At 38.4% G+C, this 21,074-nt stretch overlaps 1 protein-coding gene across 1 annotated transcript; it reads left to right on the top strand.

Annotated features, from left to right (window-relative positions):
* Window positions 1-907: 907 nt before the first annotated feature.
* Window positions 908-19,871, top strand: grap2a (GRB2 related adaptor protein 2a). Its single transcript, XM_031319027.2, has 8 exons — window positions 908-1,178; window positions 13,379-13,539; window positions 13,634-13,725; window positions 14,365-14,484; window positions 16,084-16,273; window positions 17,909-18,001; window positions 18,644-18,760; window positions 19,212-19,871. Exons 2-8 carry the CDS (start codon window positions 13,462-13,464, stop codon window positions 19,389-19,391), a joined length of 870 nt encoding a protein of 289 aa, XP_031174887.1. The 5' UTR covers window positions 908-1,178; window positions 13,379-13,461; the 3' UTR covers window positions 19,392-19,871.
* Window positions 19,872-21,074: the final 1,203 nt, after the last annotated feature.

The following is a 21,074-nucleotide window of genomic DNA, read 5'->3' on the forward strand; positions in this document are numbered from 1 at the left end:
GGCCGCGAACTGTCAATCACATCATAGCCACGCCCTAAAACATCCCCTGCTTTATCGCCGATTTTAAAATCAACGAGACCATAATTCAAAAAATTAACATCATTCTGTGTTGCAGAAGACTTAAAACTAGCGATTGAGAATATAAACTCTTAATTGAAATGTTTACTGAGGTAATAAATCAAGTGAGAAGTGGGTCATTTCGCCATAGACTTCTATAGAAACGGACCTCCTTTTTGCAACCGCACGTGTCGCCCCCTGCTGGAATTCAGATAGAATGCAGGTTTAAGGCACTTCCGCATTTGCCGCATTTTGCTGAACCGGATGCGCTGTCCACTAATATATACAGTCTATGGTAAAAACCGAGTTGCGAAGTAAATAGAACGCGGCATTAGTTGGGAGTCGCACATGCGCGTTGGGAGTCGCACATGCGCAGTACCTAGGTAAGGACTACTAGCCAGTCAGAAGCAGAGTATGAGGGCGTGCCACGCTAGCAGCTAGGCGAGCATTATAACGTATGTTACAAAGTGATGCACGTTTGTCTCTGAAGTAAAGGCTGGAGTACAATAGAGCCGTTGGTAGACTTTGGGCTTTTTCACTTTGTAAACCTATAACGTGCACAAAAAGATATATAACACAATAAAGAAAATGGAAAAAGCCAAAAAGCATAATATGAGCACTTTAATAATTTAGGTGAAAATATGTATAATAAAATGAATAAGGCGAGGGAGAGGTATGAGTTATCAAGCTTATCTAACTGCCGGCAAGACAGCGAATAATTTCCCAAAAATATCGAACTACTACATATTTCAGACTTGGAAATTTGCTTAAAATGTTGCAACAAGTGGAGCTTTATTTTGAAAATTAGGACGGAAGTGACATTCGACACACTCCGTGGCTGGTACTTTTATCATAGGCGGTCTTCTCGTCACGCAGCGGCATCAGAGCGACGTCCGCACAGCAGAGACACACGGAGCTCATAAATCATCCGTCTTTACTCGAGTTCATCCAGTCAACGGAGCAAGAAAACGTCCCTCACCCAAACCAGGACTTATTATTTGTTTATGCAAAGATATTTTGAGCCTACAAATATGCTACTGTGTTCACACTTCGGAAGAAGAAGAGGCCAGCCTTAGAATAAACTCCCCACAAGTTGAAGTCCACTCCGGAGAGGAGGAAAGGTAAGAAGAAAAATGTTGATTAACTATCACTTCCTTGTAAAAAAAAAAAAAAGAAAAAAAGAAATATATATATAAATCTTAGTAACAGCTCAGTTCTCTTCCTCTTTCTCTTTCTTTCATTTTCTCACTTCTCAATTGCTGAACGTTGCACAAAATGTTGACTGTATTTATTTATTTATTTTATAATATATGTCATTTTTAATTGAATGAAACCCTTACGGAAATATCTGCTGCATCTATTACAGCTAAAACCACATTAAACATGACAATCTGACTTTTAAAAGTAGTTAGAGCCAATAATGGACACCTCAAGCAGGCTGCACACCAGTTACTTTCTTATACCCAGGTAAACACAGGTTAAATCTTAATTTCATTTACTTCATTATAATGTTCATTTACTGGATCTCACTGTCTGTTTTGGCTTGTTTGTTCCTCAGTTGCATGCTTTTACTCACCTTGATTTGGGGAAGTGTTTTTTTTTAGGCTATTATTGGTGTGCAACAGGTTTAGAAGAGGTCCTAACTGATCAAACTCATTCATAATCTCATTAGTTCAGAAAAATATGTTGTATTTTATAGGGCTGCACGATATGAGATTACTTACTGATATTGTCTTGCAACTAAAACTAAAAATGTCTGAGTGTCTTTTGCAGTATATCACTGCCTTTCGCGATGTGTTCATTGCGCCAGTTGATATTGCGATGACGATATATTGTACAGCCCTAGTCATTTATGTGTAAGTCAGTTGAGATCCCTGCATGTCTGTCACAGACAGGTCAGACATCAGTGTGAGAGGTCAGTATGCTGTTTGGGCTCTGTGAGCCAACCTCATGTCAGACATCCTCCTCTGCACTGCAAACATGGTCTACACCCTTCCGTCTGCAGCCGGGGGTGTAAGAAAACTTACTGCTGCAACTATTTCAGTCATTAGCTGTGAGATTAAGAGTTAGTTAACGTGTCAGAAAATAGTTCAAAATGCCTGTTAAGCTTTCCCAAAGCCCAAACGTATACTTCTTTTGACCATGCAAAAAATTTGAAAAGATTGATAAGTTGATTAGTCGATTGATAGAAAAATAATCAGCAACTATGCCAAACATTCTCTACTTCCCTGTGCCAATTTGCAGCTTTTCTTTGCCATACATTATTGTACAGTAAATATATTTAGAGTTTGGACTTTTGGTCGGACAAAGCAAGCAATATGAAGATGTCACCTCATGCCCTGAGAAATTGTAATAAGCATTTTTTTTTTCACATTTCATAGACGAAACGATGAATCGTATAATGTATATAATAATTTGACTTTATTTCCTGCATTCTGATAAATTTCCAGGCACTAATTTATGGTCAAAACGTCTCAATTTATGTCAAGGAAAACACAAAATTCTGGTGCCAGGTAATAATTTGAAGTATTAAATATAATGGAATATAATGCAGTAAGGGATCCATCTACACTTGACCCCAAAGTCCAGTTCATTTGAATAGTATGACAGGGCATAAAAGTAACTTTTTCCCCAAGCAGCACATTTTGCTGCTAAGTTGAAAGATTTAGGAGTGACTCACATAAGGTAACTATCACTGTTGTAGCTAATTTGTACTATAATGCAGTTGTGTTATGAATACAAAACGTAATGTAATGTTTTCTATTTTGAAATACATTCTATTGATCAATAAATTGTCAGTGATGTTGAATATACAGTAGTAGTGTAACGGACCGCCCCTATGGTTCGGTATGCATGTGAACCGCGGATTAATTGTAAATTGAACCATCATAGTGTGAAATACAGTTTTACTGCCGCTGTTATGTGAACGGGCTCAGCAGAGAGATGGAGCGGGACGCGGGCGGCTCTGCAGCTTGTTTCACGGAGGCAATGCCGGTAATGCGCTCAAAACTGTGGTCTTCATGCGTACTACCGTAAGGCTCGCATCAGGTGTTAAAACCAACTGAACCAAAACACAGGAACTGGACTACTATTTTAGGCAACTACAAGACGTTTTCACAGGTTATGAAACTGTCTCAATTTAACACTGATAGATGGCAGCGCTGGCCGTCGTGCGGACAGACAGCAGTCGAGCTCCGGCGGAAGGCTGACAGCAGCGGTTTCTTTGCCAGTCTCTAGGACAGCGTGGCCATTGGGAGAGTGTGACCATTGTCAGCATCATTTCCACGCTACCCATTCACTTCTATGGTAGCAGCCATGCAATGCATTGTGGGCTAGGGTCGTGGGTACTTTGGAGAAGCGGGGCATCGAGTTGCCCGCTCCTCATTTGCACATTGAATCCAGGCAACTTCATGCAAATTAGGAGCGGCCGGCTCAACGCCTCTCAAAAGCTGACGAAAACCTTTTGAACTGACCGTTGTCGATCTGAAATGAAGACAGATTCAGTAACTGCATAGCCTATTTCTCGCTTAAAATGTTTTCAGAAACACGTTTCGATGAAAAGTTTTTGTAAAATAAGAGATCGTATTCCAAATGAGCCGCCATTATGGTCGGTTTGGAAATAAGGGAGCAGAAAGACCTACGTGACGTGTTCGTCCAATTGGGGGCAGCCATGGCGGTGGTAGGAGGGTGTAGACTTTTTTCTTTGCTTGTCAGTGGTCATTTTTGAGAAACTGATGGCAAGCCCACTAGCGTGCAATGCTGGGAAGCGGGGCGATCCCTTCCGTGAAAACAACACGTATATGGACATGTGATCCCATTAGCACTAGCTTCACAGCAGAGCATTCAGGTCCAGTCAAATCAGCGGCAGCCGCATGTGTACAGTATATAGACTAGTGGCTGTGGATTAGAGGGAGACTGGCTGCTGAAAATCACACGTTTTGGCGCTTGTGATTTTCCTTTGGCGCTGGCTAAAAACCTCTTTTGGGGGCGCCAAAACCATCTCTATGCAGGAAAAACTTGCAAGTATTTTGTACTGTTAAATTATGCTATTAATATTTACAGACTTTTACTTCGGTGACATTTTCAATGCAGGACTTTAACTTGAAATGCAATTTTTTTTTTTTAAGTTTACTTAAGTTTTTAAGTTAATGTTAAAAGTAAAGGATCTCAATGTTGCTCCACTGGTGAAACATGTTTCAAAGATGGAGAACAACAGTGTGATTGTTCCAGAAAAAGGAATCAAATAAACAGTTTTAGCTGCTTCTCAATTTTGCTTCTTCTCTGATTCAGAATAACTTTTGCATCATGGCAGTCTGCTCACAGACCGTGCAGTTCACGATGCAGGTGCAAAATGAGATAAACGCTTCACTTTAAGTAGTGAAACTTGCACACTTGCATTTGGCAATGCAAATGCAACACTGCAACCGATACTTATTGCAAGTGAAAGTATGAATTGCATTTAAAAAAAAAATGGCATTAAGAAACTGCATGATATGAACCTTTGTGTCATCAAACATACCTTCAAAGCCTTTCATATACACTCAAAAAGACACTAATCAACTTTCTCACATCGTCAGTCTACAGAACACATTAATCGGCAATAATTTGTAACCAATTAATTGTTTATTTAATTGTTATGATTAAACAAAGATGCCGACAAATTCACTGGTTTCAGCTTCTCAAATGTGAATATTTGCTGGTTTTCTTTGTCATCTATAACAGTGTACTGAATATCTTCACAGAAATGACAAAATGTGACCTTTGAAGACAAATAATTAATTGATAAATCTAGAAAATAATTAGCTGAGTAATTGATGATGGAAGTAACTGTTTTTGACAGTTGGTCATCGAAACAAGACATTTCAGACATTTGTTTGACCAACAAAAGTATTATTAATAGAGAAAATAATTGGCACATTAATCCATATTTAAAATAATAATAATAATAATGACCCTCGTCTACTGTATGTCAGTAATTAGCATGTCATATTTGTCTGTAAAGTAAGTGAACAATATTTCAAATATAAGTCAAGCACAATAAATCTTTTAAGGAGAGTCAAACACAAGAAAACCACTTGTCACATGCTTTTGTGGTTACATAGTAGAACAATTACTGTCAATGAATCCACAATGGCGTCCTGTCCAGCTTGCTTTACTTCTCAAAGAGTTCTTGCTGTTATCATGTGGGAGATAATTGTAACATCAGTCATTATATGTTGACTGAAGCAGGAAAGGCACGAGTTACAAATTAAAGATGAGATTTGTTTTCATGAAGTCATGCAGGAACAGCTTGCTGTGCTAAAATTGGTGCCTACTTGATTTCCCCTTTATTTATTTCTGCATTTTAACACATAGTCAGCAGTTGAGACTTGATTGAGAACTAGGCTGTTTCATGTAATAAAAGTGTGAACAAAGAACATGATTTCTCTATACTTTAAAACCACCTTCAACTTTTCATATCAAGATTAACGTGAAATGTGTGTTGAATAAGTGAGAATGAGGGAAATCACACCAATATGCGATGCTTTATTAGACCATGAAAGAACCAAAAAATGACTTGATGACACTATTTCCAATGTTTGAACAACAACAGGTACAATTTCGAAGTTTGGTTCTGTCAGTCAGAGTTTATGATCACACCTGTGTAAGACCTTTTTTTATGCAATTGAATTGTCGAAGTTTAGGTCACTTTGGTCAAGTTTGTATTTGTAGTAGCTACTACCACTTGGAGTGGTAGAAGCTGCGTTTTAACCATTTACAAACCATTACTTTTAGCTACTTATTTCAACCATTTAGGTCTATCAATTACTTTATAGGTAGGATATTTCAAAAAATAATAATGTATAAACTAATACAAAAGTAATCTCTCTCAATCATCACTTATGACCCAGAAATGTATGGCAGCGTCTCTTTCTGCAGAGACCCTGCCCCCTGCCTGTATTTTCTCTTCTTGTTTTAGTTAGTGCGGGACGTTTTGGGGCATCAGCAAAGAGCCTCGTGGCCTAACATGGGCAGTGTTGGGCAAGTTACTTCCAAAATCTAATACATTATAGATTACTAGTTACTGTCAGTTGAGAGTAATTTGTAATATTACAATATTACTGTCTCTGAATTGTAATGCTTTACACTACTTTTGCATTACTTTTGAGTTACTTTCACCAAAATAACAGCGGAAGTTTGACTTGGCAGGTAGCTTGTGAATTTCACCACTGGATCAATAAAGTCTCCTCTTTATCCACTTTAATACATCATAGATTATTCATACTATTTTGTATAATTAATATGAATATGCAAAGTAACTAAAGCTATAAAAATAGAGACAAAACATTAATTCTCGACATGTTTATATATGTCTGTGCTGACGTACCGTCTCTGGTTCTGGCTCTGACCACGTGAACAGTAACAGGACAGCTCGCTTCAACGCAGCGTAATAACTCCTGAAAATAATGTCCATCTTGCAAATGTATCTGTCTCTGCAGTCATCTCAACCATTGAATACAGCAACAGGGTTACTCCCAAACCTGCACGTGGGTGTGTAACCCCCAGCCAATAACAGTGTGCAGGTTGTGCAGCCTATTCTCATTCCTAACCGCTGCTTTGCCCCTCAGCATTATTATTAAAGGTTTATTTAGATAGGGACAGATACAAAAAACATAGATAAGCTTCAACAGTCATCTGATGTATGTATCATAGTGTTTTTAGCCGAAGCTAATTCACGACACTTGTCCCTAGTAGGGCTTTTGGTTAAAAATAAAAATACAGATTTACATTATTATTAAAAATACAACAAAGATGGAATGAAATGAAAAAGGAAGAAAAGTATACAAAGAGAGCACAGTGTAAAAACTAAATATGAGAGCAAGATTGTTACCGAATTAGCCACAATTTGGTATTTTTTTTAAAGGTGGCTAATGTTGGGATACATTTCAAGTGCTCTGGCAGAAAGTTCCATAATTTTGCCCCTTTTACTGAAAATGGAGTTTGGGAAAATGATGTACTACAGAAAGGGATGCTACAATTGCCTTTTAACGCTGCTCGGGTGGTGGTTCTGGTACCACTTTGCTGTTTTGTTATTGTTTTGCAAAGGGGGAGGGGGAGCAGCGTTATTTAGGCATTTGAAGACCAATTTAACAAAATGCAGGGAGATAAAATTGGCAAAACTTAAAATTTTATGTTTGCTTAGAATTTGGCAGTGATGGTACCTTATTCTCTTCTTGTCCAGGACTTTCAAGGCTCGGTTATAAAGACACTCTATGGTCTTAACTGATGTCTGGTGAGCTTAGGACCATGTGGTCAAGCCATTCAATATGTGTGAAAGAATCATAGAATTTAAAAAAATAAAAGCACAGTCAAGAGGTTTTAGCATCTCATATCGACGCACAAGTTTACCTGACACAGACGCACAGAAACACAGGTGATGAATCTCTGCGTTGACTCATAATCTGACAATGCTGCACCTTCCTGCGGAGGTGTGTGTGGGTAAGTGTGTGTTAATTTGTCCTGTCGAACGTAACTGCCATGAAACAATCAGAAAAGAGCGTTTTATTTCTCTGATTCACTGTGTTGTTCGTCCCTCTCTTGATTCACTCTCTAGCTCACTCGACCACTGCTGCATTCGTTCTCTGCCGGGGGAGGAGGAAGGACGGGCAAATTTGAATGCTGTGTACAAATAGTTACTGATACTCACTACATATTATGACTTTAAGAAAACTATTTTAACTGTTTATCTGTTACTTTGAGCTAACTGTGTATCCATTACTTTTAGGTAAGTGTTTCAACTGTTCATCCATTACTTTTAGCTAACCATTTATCCATTACTTTAAGCTAACTGAACTGTTTATCCATTACCTTTAGCTAAAGCAATTGCAAAAGTACCGCCTGCTTTGGAATAACTGGTTTAATTTACTGTGATTAAAGGTTTTAACACCTCAGTAAATTTGAGGGCTGTTTAAGAGGTCTGCCTACCCTCAAAAAGATTGAAGTTTATTCAGAAATGTAAGTTTATTTTAAGCGTTGATTATAAGATGATGAATTTTTTTTTATTAAGGGATTTTTGTTTGCCCCATAGGTAAAGGGAATACAGTGGGCATTTTAGAGCACTATATCCACTCCTAAGGTACTTGAGTTCAAAGAAGAAAGTTGAACTGTAGCTTGCAAAGCACAGCTGCATGAGTGAAGCGAAGGTAGATCCAGTTTAATTCACGATAACGCACCACATCCTTCACTCAGTAACCACAAACAGAGTGAACATTGTATTCAAGTCCGTGGGAAAATAACCAAAGGTAACACCCAAGATACAAAATAATGCTGTCATGAGATTCAAATCTTGGCTGTAGTTTTAATTCGACTTTTGATCCGTGTTTCAAAAGTTTAATTCTGTAAATTGAAGAATTACATTTTCACTAATGATGTGTTTAACTCTACATTCCAGTGCTCTTATCTGTAGGTAAGCAGTTAGCAGTAGGTAAGCAGTTAGCAAATGAGGTAGTGGCTTTTGTGACTCTTCCTAATTTAAAATAGATAACAAATGATTTTTTTCCAGTTCCTTTTCTCTCCACATCATGTCCATGTCCTTTATTTATATCGAGAGCTGGCAACCCGATTGCTGTGTCACATGCAGTATGACCACATACTGTGTAATTATCAGGAACTGATGTATAAAATGGAGTGGAATAACTATGGATGTAAAGAACTGGATACAGTGTTCAAAGTGGAGCCCCATTCATTCCTCTGAGAGTTGCTCAGTGGCGCATGAAGCCAAAAAATTTCCCGTAAAATTACCCGGATGATTGGCGCCGCTTCAGCACTGTGGGCCCACAGAGCAGGCGCACTATTGACCTTCGCCGGCCGAGCCAGCTTTAATCGTGCGCCTCTTTTGGACTTTCCAAATGTTATCGAATGTATCAAATTACTGATAGCAAAACGAGTCATTTGTTAGGGGGGTTGTGATGTTAAAAAAATGTATCCACTGATTTGTATAAGTGTCTTCCGCCATGTAACTCTATGGTGAAAAGTATTTTTGGGCCCCAAGGCATCACGTGACGGACACAGAAGTTGTACTTGATTGCTATGTCAAACTGGCTTCAAAGCCTTACACACTTCCTGGTGGCCTGCAAATAACGTTGCTGTTTGTGTTTAATGTTTATATTCAGTCAACATCCTGTTCTCATCATATTCCCAAAAAAAAAAAACAGAAGTCTGATAAACTAGCCTATATACCCACTAGTCCACTAGCCTATACATGCATGCGGCTGGCGCAGATTTGACTGGACTTTTGTGTTAGAAATGTTTAAAATCAACTCTAGGCTATATCTACTTATACGAATCCTGTACACATGCACTTTGTTAACTAATTATTTGAATCATTAAATAAGCACCTTTGTATCTACATGTATTTTATGATTTTAATGTGTTTTATTTAACTTTGTTCATTGTTATTAACCCTAATGTTGTGCTTTGGATCCTTTTTATTTATTACTTTCCCAAATCCCAAATAAGATCATTAAGATAGGCTATCTGTAATTGGAGTTTTTTTAACAATTTTCTTTAAAGAGAATCAAACAGGTTATTGACCCCAAACATGAATAACGTCACTATGTAGAATGAAATACTGTCAACATATTTGTTGGTGAATGACTTTCGGGTGGGGATTCATTATTTAAATTAGCGGCAGGCGAGTTGAAGCAGCTGTGCTGTGTGTGTTCATCAGCGACGGTCAAAACAGAAGGTTTCGAGTTGTGGCGGAAAGTTCCTGTATTTGAAAAGCACCTAACGGTTAATATATCACAGGGCTCCAGACTGCGACCAAATGGGCGCATTTTGCGACCAAAGTTTGAGAGTGTGCGACTGAATTTTACATCCAGTCACATGTGCGACCAGTACATTTGCCCCCTTTTTTACACGTTAAACGTCGAAATTTTGGTACCTGAGAGCGCGTAAGCTCAAGCTTATCTGTCCTCTCTGAAAATGGACAGAGAGCGGAGCTCTGACACAAACACACACACTCATAGCTGCGGACGGTGCAAACTACGTCGGCTCTGCAGTTTTGTTGAAGTCACAGTGAGTCACGGAAATGCCGATAAAGTGGTTTCAAGTGTGGTTACAGTTTTTCAAAACTTCACGCAGACAGCGTTTGCTGTGATATGATATTAATGGAGAGCCGAAAGCGGTCGCGGTGCTGTTGACGTTACACTTCCTAAGCAGGCACAACAGTGGTTCTGTGCCCTGGTGAATGACTGACAGGCTGAGGATGTAAGGCAAGGCAACTTTATTTCTACAGCACCTTTCAGCAACAAGGCAATTCAAAGTGCTTTACATGAAAAATTAAAGAGCAGTTAAAAACGGTCATGATGAAAATAAAACAGGCTAAAAAAGAATATATAAATACAAGAATAAAAGTTACAGTGAGTAAGAAATGAATAATTATTCAATTTAATAGGTTGTAGGGATGGGTTTGGGAGGAGAGAGGGAGGGGTTTTATTTTTATTTTTGTTTAATTTATTTAGAGTGTAACATATTCTAATAAAATAACATACTGTTCTAAGTACATAGGATATATAGGTTTGACAATATTTTTTACAACTGAAATAATTGTTTTGGAATTATAGAGGGAAAGTACCAAAAAAAAGGTACCGTTGGGTAACGGAACCAAATTTCAGGTATCGGTACCGATATTGGTTCAGTAGTAGCCTAAACAATGCATGTTTAATTTTAAGTTGAATTCATTGTAATTGTAGACTAGAGCTGGTATATATATATATATATATATATATATATATATATATATATATATATATATATATATATTTTTTTTTTTTTTTTTTTTTTTATTTTTTTTTTTTTTTCATGACAGCGATGGTGCTGTTGATTAACCTATGTTGCATCTTCAAAAGTGACACTGAATTTGAAAACAGCACATTGTAATTTCTGCATCTATTATCAAAGTATTTATTAGTAATACAGTGGAAATTTGTAGAAATGTGAATATTTGGTTAGCATGTTGATTTACGGTGTGTGCCCCTAAATTTTCTGGTTGCGCCCCTAAATTTTCAGTTGGGGGCCACTGTGCTCCTAGTGTAAAAAGTTAGTTTGGAGCCCTGTATCACCATTTTACTGTTTATTTCTCTACGGTCTAAAGGATTAAAAGAATAGTTGGACATTTTGGGAAATTTCTTTCTTGCAGGGAGTTAGATTTGCAGTGCCGGCTTATATCCCACATAAACTGCAATGTGCCATTTTTGCACTTTGGTTTTTGTACAGATTAAAAAAATAATATTAGTGAATTAATGGATTTTAGAGGTGCTGCTGGTTACTGTTTCCCTCTGTCTGTTTCCAGTCTTTGTGCTAAGATTACCAGCTGTCTGTAGCTTCATATTTACCGTACAGACATGAGAGTGACTTATATTCTTATCTAACTGTCAGTAGACAGAAGTATATTTCCCCCAAAATGTCAAAGGACTTACTTTTAGTAGTTTGTCTGTGGCATGTAAAACATTTAGGACTGCATCTGTATGAAAGATGCAGTATAAATAAAGTTTTTGATTTGACTAATTGCTCAAGCAAGAGAGGCTGGGAGATACAGTTCTGTTTTGTTAAGATACGACTATGACCGCAAAATGTTCCTTAAACTGGCCATTTCATTGATTGTTCTGAGAGTCAAAGGCGTTTTTCAAAACTTTAGAAATATAATCATTTCTGTTTTTATAATCATCTTGTGACTTCCGAAAACTAATCTTGTGACTCTCTTCAAACCGCAGCTATTAAGTATCACTCAGGGCTAATCAGAATGCTGACATCTCAGAGATAGAGATGTCTCTCTGCTCTCTAACACGCACTCTGAAGCTGCTTGTTTAGAATGGAAATCAGAGAGTTTTTAACACTTATATAACATTACCTCCTTACCTCCCTCACTACAACAACATTACATTGATAATAACAATGACAGTACTTCCCAACTGCACCCTACGAAGACAACAGCAACAACTAAAACGTAGACCACTGTGGTTCTAAAACTTTTTGAGTCGTGACCCCCACAACAATGAGGTTGGTGTTAGATTTTGAGTGAATCGCGTGTGTGAATGCTCTGATTAATACATGTAAACAAATAATGACAGTTTAGTTTAGTTTTTTAGTTTAGCAGCTAGCACCGAGCCATGTCCAATGTGCTCCAGGTTCTGTGGATTTTTGATGCGTTTAGGACTTTTTCTTTCCCCCTGACCCGCCTTCAGACCCCTTTCCGTGTTCCAGGACCTCTTGATTTACAAATGAGGCTCTGAATATAACACATGAAATGTACCAAACTCTCACAGTAATGTAAAAACCATTCCCCAGTCTAGAATATGTTATTTCATTTTTTTTTTTCTCCCCAACCATCTGGCGACTCCCAGAAATGACCTCGCCCCCAGTTTGAGAACCATTGACATAGGCAATAGTACAGTACATTTTTCAGTAGGCATGAATAAACGTTAGAAAGCTGAAGCTCGATTTATTATTATTATTTATTAATTTTGTTTTAAGCCCCCAACGTCTCCTTCCAGGCAGCGCCGCGACCGTTGACTTCAAGGCACCTAACCCTAACCTTAACCATAACCATAACCATAACAATAACCATTGGCTAATCGACTTCAAGGCAGCGCTGCGACCATTGACTTCAAGGCACCTAACCCAAACCCTAACCTTAACCCTAACCATGACCATAACCATTGCCTAACCCCAGTGCCTTCCAGGCAGCGCTGCCTGGAAAGAGATGTTGGGGGCTTAAAACACTGATAAACAAAGCTGAACCGAGGAGAGGTAACATGAAAAACTCGCCCCCCTCTAACCCTTTTAGCATAACCTCCCCTCTCGAACACATTGTACGTTACTAATAATGAAAACAACTACAGCAATATACAAAAGAAACTAATCAAAATATAATTTAACTAAATAGATAAATAAAGACTTTATGCTCCCCCAACACCCCAAACACTCAACCAACTGCTCTGTCTCTTTGATCATTCGTTCATCCTCCGGTCATCCTCCACATCCCTTCCATTACCAACATCGCCATATTTTAGAGGAATAAAGTGACTCCATACAAAAGCATTGTGTGCCTTTAACAGTAAATGTTCCAACAACATATTTGTTGCGTTCTCTCTTAACCATCCGCCTATCCTTGGTCTATTAATGTTCTTCCATTTTAAGCAATGAGATGTTTTGCCTGTAGGATATTCCTTTTGTTTCAGATATATATTGTACTGCAATATGAATCATAACTTAAAAAAAGCTGTATTAGAGAAAACTACAGATTTTAATATTAACGTTTAAAATTCTTCCTCCCTAGAAACACTTGTCGTGGACTCCCTGATTGACTCTTTGCTCCTTTTCTACATTTGCTGAACTTTTGGGACACTCCAGCCAGTCCCGATGGAAGCCAGAGGAAAGTATGATTTTACTGCAACAGCAGACGACGAGCTCACCTTCAGAAAGGGCGATATACTTAAGGTCAGTGGATGATGGTTTCTTTTCTTGATATGGCTTCAAAATGTTTCATTACCCTTGTGCAACAATATCTTGTTTCTTTACTTTTTCTGATCAGATTTTAAGCCCACAAGACGAGTGGTATAAAGCCGAGTTGAACGGACAGGAAGGATTCATACCACAAAACTACGTTGAGATTCACACTCCAAGGTTAGAGACAATACAGTAAAACTCCTTTTCAAGCACTGGACGGATGCCAGTTCATATACATCGTTTGAGAGAACAAATCTACCTGTGCAAACCATTTGAATGTCCAAATATCACAGCGAACAGTTGCTAATTTTAACAGGAATGCAGATTAAACACACATACATTTATACTACAGTACCATTCAAAAGTTTGGACACGCTTACTTATTCACTTGAATGGGAAAGCATGTCCAAACTTTTGACTGGCACGGTATGTATGTGCCTGTGTAAATTACGATTCAGTATCAATTAGACTAATTAGTACTTTTTTTTTATAATAAACTCCAAAGTACAGGAACAAGACTGTAATCACAAATATTCTAGGTTTGTCATTTTTGGGCTTGTGGACAAAAAAAAGCTGTACTTGTTCTGGAGGAATTACAGCAGACGTGACACTGGCTGTAGGTGTGTGTGTGTGTGTGTGTGTGTGTGTGTGTGTGTGTGTGTGTGTGTGTGTGTGTGTGTGTGTGTGTGTGTGTGTGTGTGTGTGTGTGTGTGTGTGTGTGTGTGTGTGTGTGTGTGTGTGCGCGCATGTGTGTTTTACATCAGATAAGCAGCAGCATTATATCGTGTGTGTGTGTGTGTGTGTGTGTGAGATCAGGTGGTTTCAGGAGAACGCCAGTCGCAGCATTGCAGAGGAAGTCCTCCGGTACAAAGGTGTGGGAGACTTTGTGATCCGAGGATGCCAGAGCTCCCCGGGAGACTTCTCCATCTCTGTCAAGTGAGTGAAGATCTCTGTGTTTAAAAAAAAAAAAAACTCAGAAACTTCAAGAAAAACTTGCAAGCGTATTTTTTCACTGTAAATTAATTGCACCCAAGTTCAAAAACATACATTAATTGTCCCTGGTCTTTGCACTCATCAGGTCAGTTCCAGATAAAAGATTTGGATTTGTTTGTAACGCTAGCTTCGTCTCCAAATGTACATTTCTGTGACTGAACAAACGTCCTTGTCTTTAGCACGGCTTCTTATCAGCCAGAAAAATGAATTAGTTCATGTTAATTTGTAACTAGTTGGTATGCTACCTGTTAGCCATGTGGTGGCATTGTGCTAATCACATGTGTTCACAGCAAGACAGTAACATGTTGAATCAGGTGCATGCTGCCTATATAAAAAAGCTGACGTCTAAACACAAAATCAATCAGATCTATTAGCGATTAGATGATCAGCTCGCAGTCAGAAACAATCACGTGTTGACAGAACGGATTTCAGAGAGATTTAGTTCTTTCAGTGACATCAGCAAAACATTCAAACGATTTGTCGTTTAGAGTATAATTACTAATGTGGTTGTTGATGTGTGGGCTTTAAGACATACAAATGTGATTGAAATCTCTTCAGATCAGTTACGCTTTATGGAGCCTGATTTAACCGTCAGAAACAGAAAACCAATGTTTCCCCCTCGACGCCCATCAATATATATAAAAAAGATGTAAACTGTGACTCATCATCTCGCCCTCTGTGCTTCTCTGATGTGCTGCAAACTCTGCAAGACTTCACATATTTACAACCAGGAGACAGCTGCAGGAGCACGCTTGAGTAAACAAGACGGAGGCCGAGTTCCAGTTAGTTTACCTCATAGTGTTTACAGTCAGTCATACCACCAGTGAAAACTAGGGGCTGGAAAAAACAAACGATTCACCTATGTATCATGACTTTTTTTTTTAATGATTCTTTTCCCGTGAATCAATATTTTTCATTTTTTACCAATGATTCATCTACATATTTTCCGTTTATACGGTATCACTGACGGCGACTACATCATATCCATTTCGGGCAAAACAGACCGAAAGCAGAAAATGCAGAAAATCCATGTTATGTACTTCTTTACAAATGAAATAAATGTCAGACTGACTGACTGACATGTGATGTGCATTCTTTTTTTAGAAAACAATAAATTTTTTAGAATTGTCTCATGATATATTGTCTCCGGACGTGTATTATTCAACTTTTGTTTTTGTTAAAGAAGGAAAAGAAAATCGCAATACTCAAAGCAGTCGAATCGCAATAAATGAAACTCACAATACAAATCCAATCGTGAAAGAATCAAATCAGGACAAAAGCACATCGTCCCAGCCCTATGTGAAAACCTTCTGCACACTTTACAGCTTACTTTAACTCTATTTTCTACTCTTCTTCGTTGTTGCTTACACTATGCGCGGAGGATATCCACTATGGCCACCATAGTCATTGTACAGTTTTGTACAATGACCAGCAGAGGACAATCCAATGCCGAAGAAACAGCTGATCCTCTGGAATGATGGAGCCTGAGGAGCCGTCAGACGCTAATATAACACTAACAATACACGCTTTGTCTTCCCTCAGACATGAGAGTGACGTTCAGCACTTCAAAGTGATGAAAGACAACAAAGGCCAGTACTTCCTGTGGTCTGAGAAGTTCACCTCCCTGAACAAGCTGGTGGAGTTCTACAAGTGCACGTCCATCTCTAAAACCAGGGAGATCTACCTCAACGATGGCAGCTCGGACATTAAAAGCCCCTCCGCGACCCAGTCGGTAAGAGACATTTCTCTTCACGCCTTAAATAGTTCAGTTAACTTGCTTAAACTAGACTTCTTAAAGGTCCTATGGCATGAAAATGTAACTTTATGAGGTTTTTTAACATTAATATGAGTTCCCCCAGCCTGCCTATGGTCCCCCAGTGGCTAGAAATGGCGATAGGTGTAAACCGAGCCCTGGGTATCCTGCTCTGCCTTTGAGAAAATGAAAGCTCAGATGGGCCAATCTGGAATCTTGCTCCTTATGATGTCATAAGGGGAAAGGTTACCTCCCCTTTCTCTGCTTTGCCAGCCCAGAGAATTTGGCCCGCCCATGAGAGAGAGAGACATCATGGCTTGAAAACAAGCAAAGTATGGCAGTTGGTCAAGGCCACCCCCTCCTCCTCAATAGCATTTAAAGCTACAGACACAGAAATGGCACATCCTAAGGAAAGCTCATTGTGGGACTGGCTCTAGTGGCTGTAATTCTGCACCAAGGCTGAATTTCAGGGAAAGAGACTTCAGATACAGTATTAGGGGACCACTAAATATATAAAATAAATATATATATATATATATATATATATATATATATATATATATATAAAAGCATCCAAAAAGCAGCATGTCATAGGACCTTTAATGTCGCAAAAGGCCACACCACAGTGACCTACTTCGGTGGGTTTCTGCGGTTTGGAGATTTCTACTACTACAGCCCTTTGCCAGCATCAACAAACATGTTGACAAATAGTATGATATAAGATGACACGTTTAAGGCTGCAATTAACTAACCTACCAGGTATTCTCTCAATTAATCGATCAATCGTTTGTTCTATTACTTGTTTAAAAAAAGAATAGCAAACAACACCCTGTACAATTTCCCAGCATCCACAATGATGTCTACAAATATCTTGTTTTTGCCACAAAAAAAAACAGTTTATTATCTTAGAAGACAAATGAAACCAGAAAACATTCATAATTAAGAAGCTGAAACAGTGGGGTTTTTGTTCTTACATTTGTGCTTAAAATTATATAACTCAAATGATAAATCGATTATCAAAGGTGTTATAAAAGGACGTTTTTAAAAGTCTCTGTATGTTCAGCTCTCAGTACGTTTGGAGCTTCTACCTAAATCTCTGTGGTCTAAAGTTTAGTTTCTATATCTGCTTTATGTTATGTTTTTAATGTGAGCTTATAGGAATCGCGTTAAGGTACTGCTGATGAAGACCCAACATACTAATTAAATGTTAAAAAATACCAACATACAACATTATTTTTTATTTTTCTATCAAGTTATTCACTTCACGCATGTAAAAGAAGATGCTGTAACGAGGAAATGTTGTTAAAATAATGTCACTTTATGAATAACCTAAATAAATTATTGTCTTTGATTAATTGTTTGTCAATCAATTAACAAATTAATCAATGAATCAACTTCTCACTTCAGCTCTAAATATTCAACATGTTTTCGTCATCGACGTCTTGCTGTTTGTAACACTAATTTGCACTCTTGTTAAATTTGTACACCAGTTTTCTCCGTTTGTGTATTTTGAGGAAGTTATAGAAATACTGTTATAGAAATGACAACTGTCTACTGTAGTTCCTAATGTCACAGAGGGCTGTCATCTACGTCATGTGTTTTTCCTTCCTTTAGGTGAAGAGGGGAAGTTTGCCTGAGCAACGTAACCCAGCTGCAGCCATCGTTGCTTCACCGCGCAGAGCTTCAGACCAGCCTCACAACCAGCTGGTACTCTCTCTCTACCTCTGCTTCTCAACCTTTATTAGTCTGATGTTTCCTACTCATTGACACTCGTCATGTCCCCAATGTGTTCATTGGAAAAGATTTTAGAACTGGATGAAATATTAACACTATCAAATTATATAAAAGCAGATATTGTCACAATATTTATATATTTATACTATGTTGATTTAAGTTTGGGGTTAAGTTTGCATTCGTAATACCACTTGGACACTTCAACCATTTATCTATTATTTTAGCTTGTTGATTTATCCATTACTTTTATTTTATTTCAATTGTTTAGACTGCTCTGCATCCTTGCAAACTAGTTTTTCACGCACTCTCAATTGCAACACATAATGTTCAGATGTCACAACTGGCTTAATATGTGGATACAGTACATATTACATATTTTGAAATCCGAATTTCTATTTTGGACGGTGGTTAGCCTTGTTGCCTCACAGGCCCATCTGCGTAGAGTTTGCATGTTTTCTAGGTTTTCCGGCTTCCTTCCACAGTCCAAAAGCTGCAGGTCAGGTTAATTGTTGACTCTAAATTGCCCATAGTTGTGAATGTAAGCGTGAAAAGTTGTCTAGTGTCTACAGTATTCAGCTAAAGCAGATACATAAAGTATTTTTCCTTCTTTTCCAGGCTAAGAGATCGGGTCTGGAGGAGCGAGCTCACACAATCGGTCACACAGGAAGAAACAGCCCCGTCGCAGCTGCCTATCCCCCCCGTCGCACATCTGACACCATGCCTCTCCCCCAGGTCAGCTGTCCTCTCTCCTTAATCTGCTAAAATTCAAACAATTGTGAAGAATATAATTAGTGTTTCATCTCGTCAAATTCCAATGTATTCCCTCAAATTTGTAGTTTATGCACTCAAAATATGAATTTTGTTACCTACATTCTGTGACTCCATGTGAGCATTTATGTTTCTTGACTTTTGCAGTACTTGCTTTGTGTCGTTTTTATTGTCTCTTACTGCACCAAAATATTAAATTCCAATTCAAGGCAAATTCCTTGTATGTGAAAACCTACTTGGCAATAAACCTGATTCTAATAAGAACAACAGAATATTTTTTATCATCATCATAAATAATGGTAAACACTTTAACAAGGCTGTTTTAAAAACACTGAACTCATCTAAAACACTCCAGATTTTTTATTTATTGAGCCATCTGTGAGGTATTGATAATTTTCTTTCTTCTGTCCCACAGAGGGCGTCCACGCTGCAGGTGAAGGCGCTGTACGACTTCACCGCAGAAGAAGACGACGAACTCGGTTTCAGCACGGGTGACATCATCGAGGTGTTGGATCGATCTGACGCGTCCTGGTGGAAAGGGAAGCTGCGAGGGAAAAGCGGGCTGTTTCCTGCCAACTACACAATACAGCTGTGAAAAAAAAACACCCCAGGCGATGCACTTACTATGCCTGTGCACATTCACAGACTCGATGTGCAGGTGCATCAAAATGTGCTTTTGAACAGAAACACTGACTCATCCAATCTTTGCACCACACGTTCATCAAGCCGCCGGTGCCCAAAAGACTGTGAGTCTGTCAGTGTTTTCACATAATATTCACATATATACTGCACAAAGGAGCAGGGAACTTACTATAAGCTGCTTCATGTTTACCTGCTGCAGGTGGCACCCAGGAATGTTTTATAATTTGCATCATGACATGTCTGACAGCAGGTATTTATTTGCAAAGTGCTCGTTGGCCGGTCTGCTGATGAATCTAATGGTTTCTGCTTGTGTTGCAAGTGTAGTCATGTTATATACCACAAAAAGGTTTGTAGGAAATGTCCTCAAGAAGTCTAAATGCTAAACATAGACGTGTAACTCCCACGCAATAAAATCTGTTTTTCTCATCACTGATTTGATGTTTAAACTTACTCTGAATAATGACGGCCTTCTGGGGACATGAAGAAAGGCCAATTATGTATTTTATATAAGGACTTCCTAAAATCTACAGTAATTCATACTGTTTTTATTACTTCTATGGAACCCTGAAATTGGTTTATTAAGGGATTGCCCAGTTGCATAAGGGCAACCAGAGTCAGCCAAAAATAAACCCAGAAGTATGTAAAGTTAGCCTTCAAAATAAAAGTTAAAGTAGACCCTGTCCTAATTAATAGCCTGGGGATTCATTTATTAACTGTGCGTACACACAGATGTGTGTGTATGTAATGTGTAAGAACATTGCCACGCAAAGTGTAGAATTTACCAACTTGTATTTACACTTAGGAATGTGTGTAAATATAAGCACAGCTCTGGTCATGCTTAAGAACAGAATCTAGTACAAATATAATATTCTACAAATAAAAAGCACTAATGTGTCACAGTATGCATTACGCAATCAACATCCACATATGTCCTGTGTTTCCTTAAATTAAAAAACACTCAATTAGTCATTTGTCTAGTTGCCTAATTGGTGTCAAACCCGGTAAAAGACAGCTGTGACCTGAAAGCTGATCTGCTTGGCGAGGGCACAGAGTGGCTTTTTAGTAGGTACCGCTTCCCCAAAAATGTACTGCTGGATTTGGGTCGTGATATTCGTGACCTACTCCCATGCAGCAGTTTTTCTTTTGTTTGTAATACCTCCTGCACTGAGTGAACCAAACAATATTTGTTGGTTGGATTCAACCTCGTCTAGCAGTACCTCCATTTCTGTTTGAGAAGTTCCTCTTCTTTGCTCTCTTTGCCATTATTGCGATGAGGGAAAAACACATTAATGTGGTTGATAAAGGGATGTGTTGTTACCATAGACAGTATATAAACGGTTGTTACCATGTATGGTTAATTGGAGGCGTTTCTGAATGCATTTGGCTTAATCATGAACGAGCATGGTCGTTCAGAACAGGTGGGATTTATCAAGATTTATTACTTACTGATGTGCGTACGATTGGCTTGCACACTTTTGATAAATACAGATTTTTTTTTGTACTTAAGCACATAAATTCCATTCGTAAGACAGAATTTAGAACATTTTCTACGCACTGTTGATAAATAAGGCCCCTGGATCCTAAAGGATGTAGCATCTGCTCGCCCCTCCCACCAACACCACCAACACCGAAAAAG

This window comes from Sander lucioperca, chromosome 21 (assembly GCF_008315115.2).
Source record: "Sander lucioperca isolate FBNREF2018 chromosome 21, SLUC_FBN_1.2, whole genome shotgun sequence".
Taxonomy (NCBI): Eukaryota; Metazoa; Chordata; class Actinopteri; order Perciformes; family Percidae; genus Sander; species Sander lucioperca.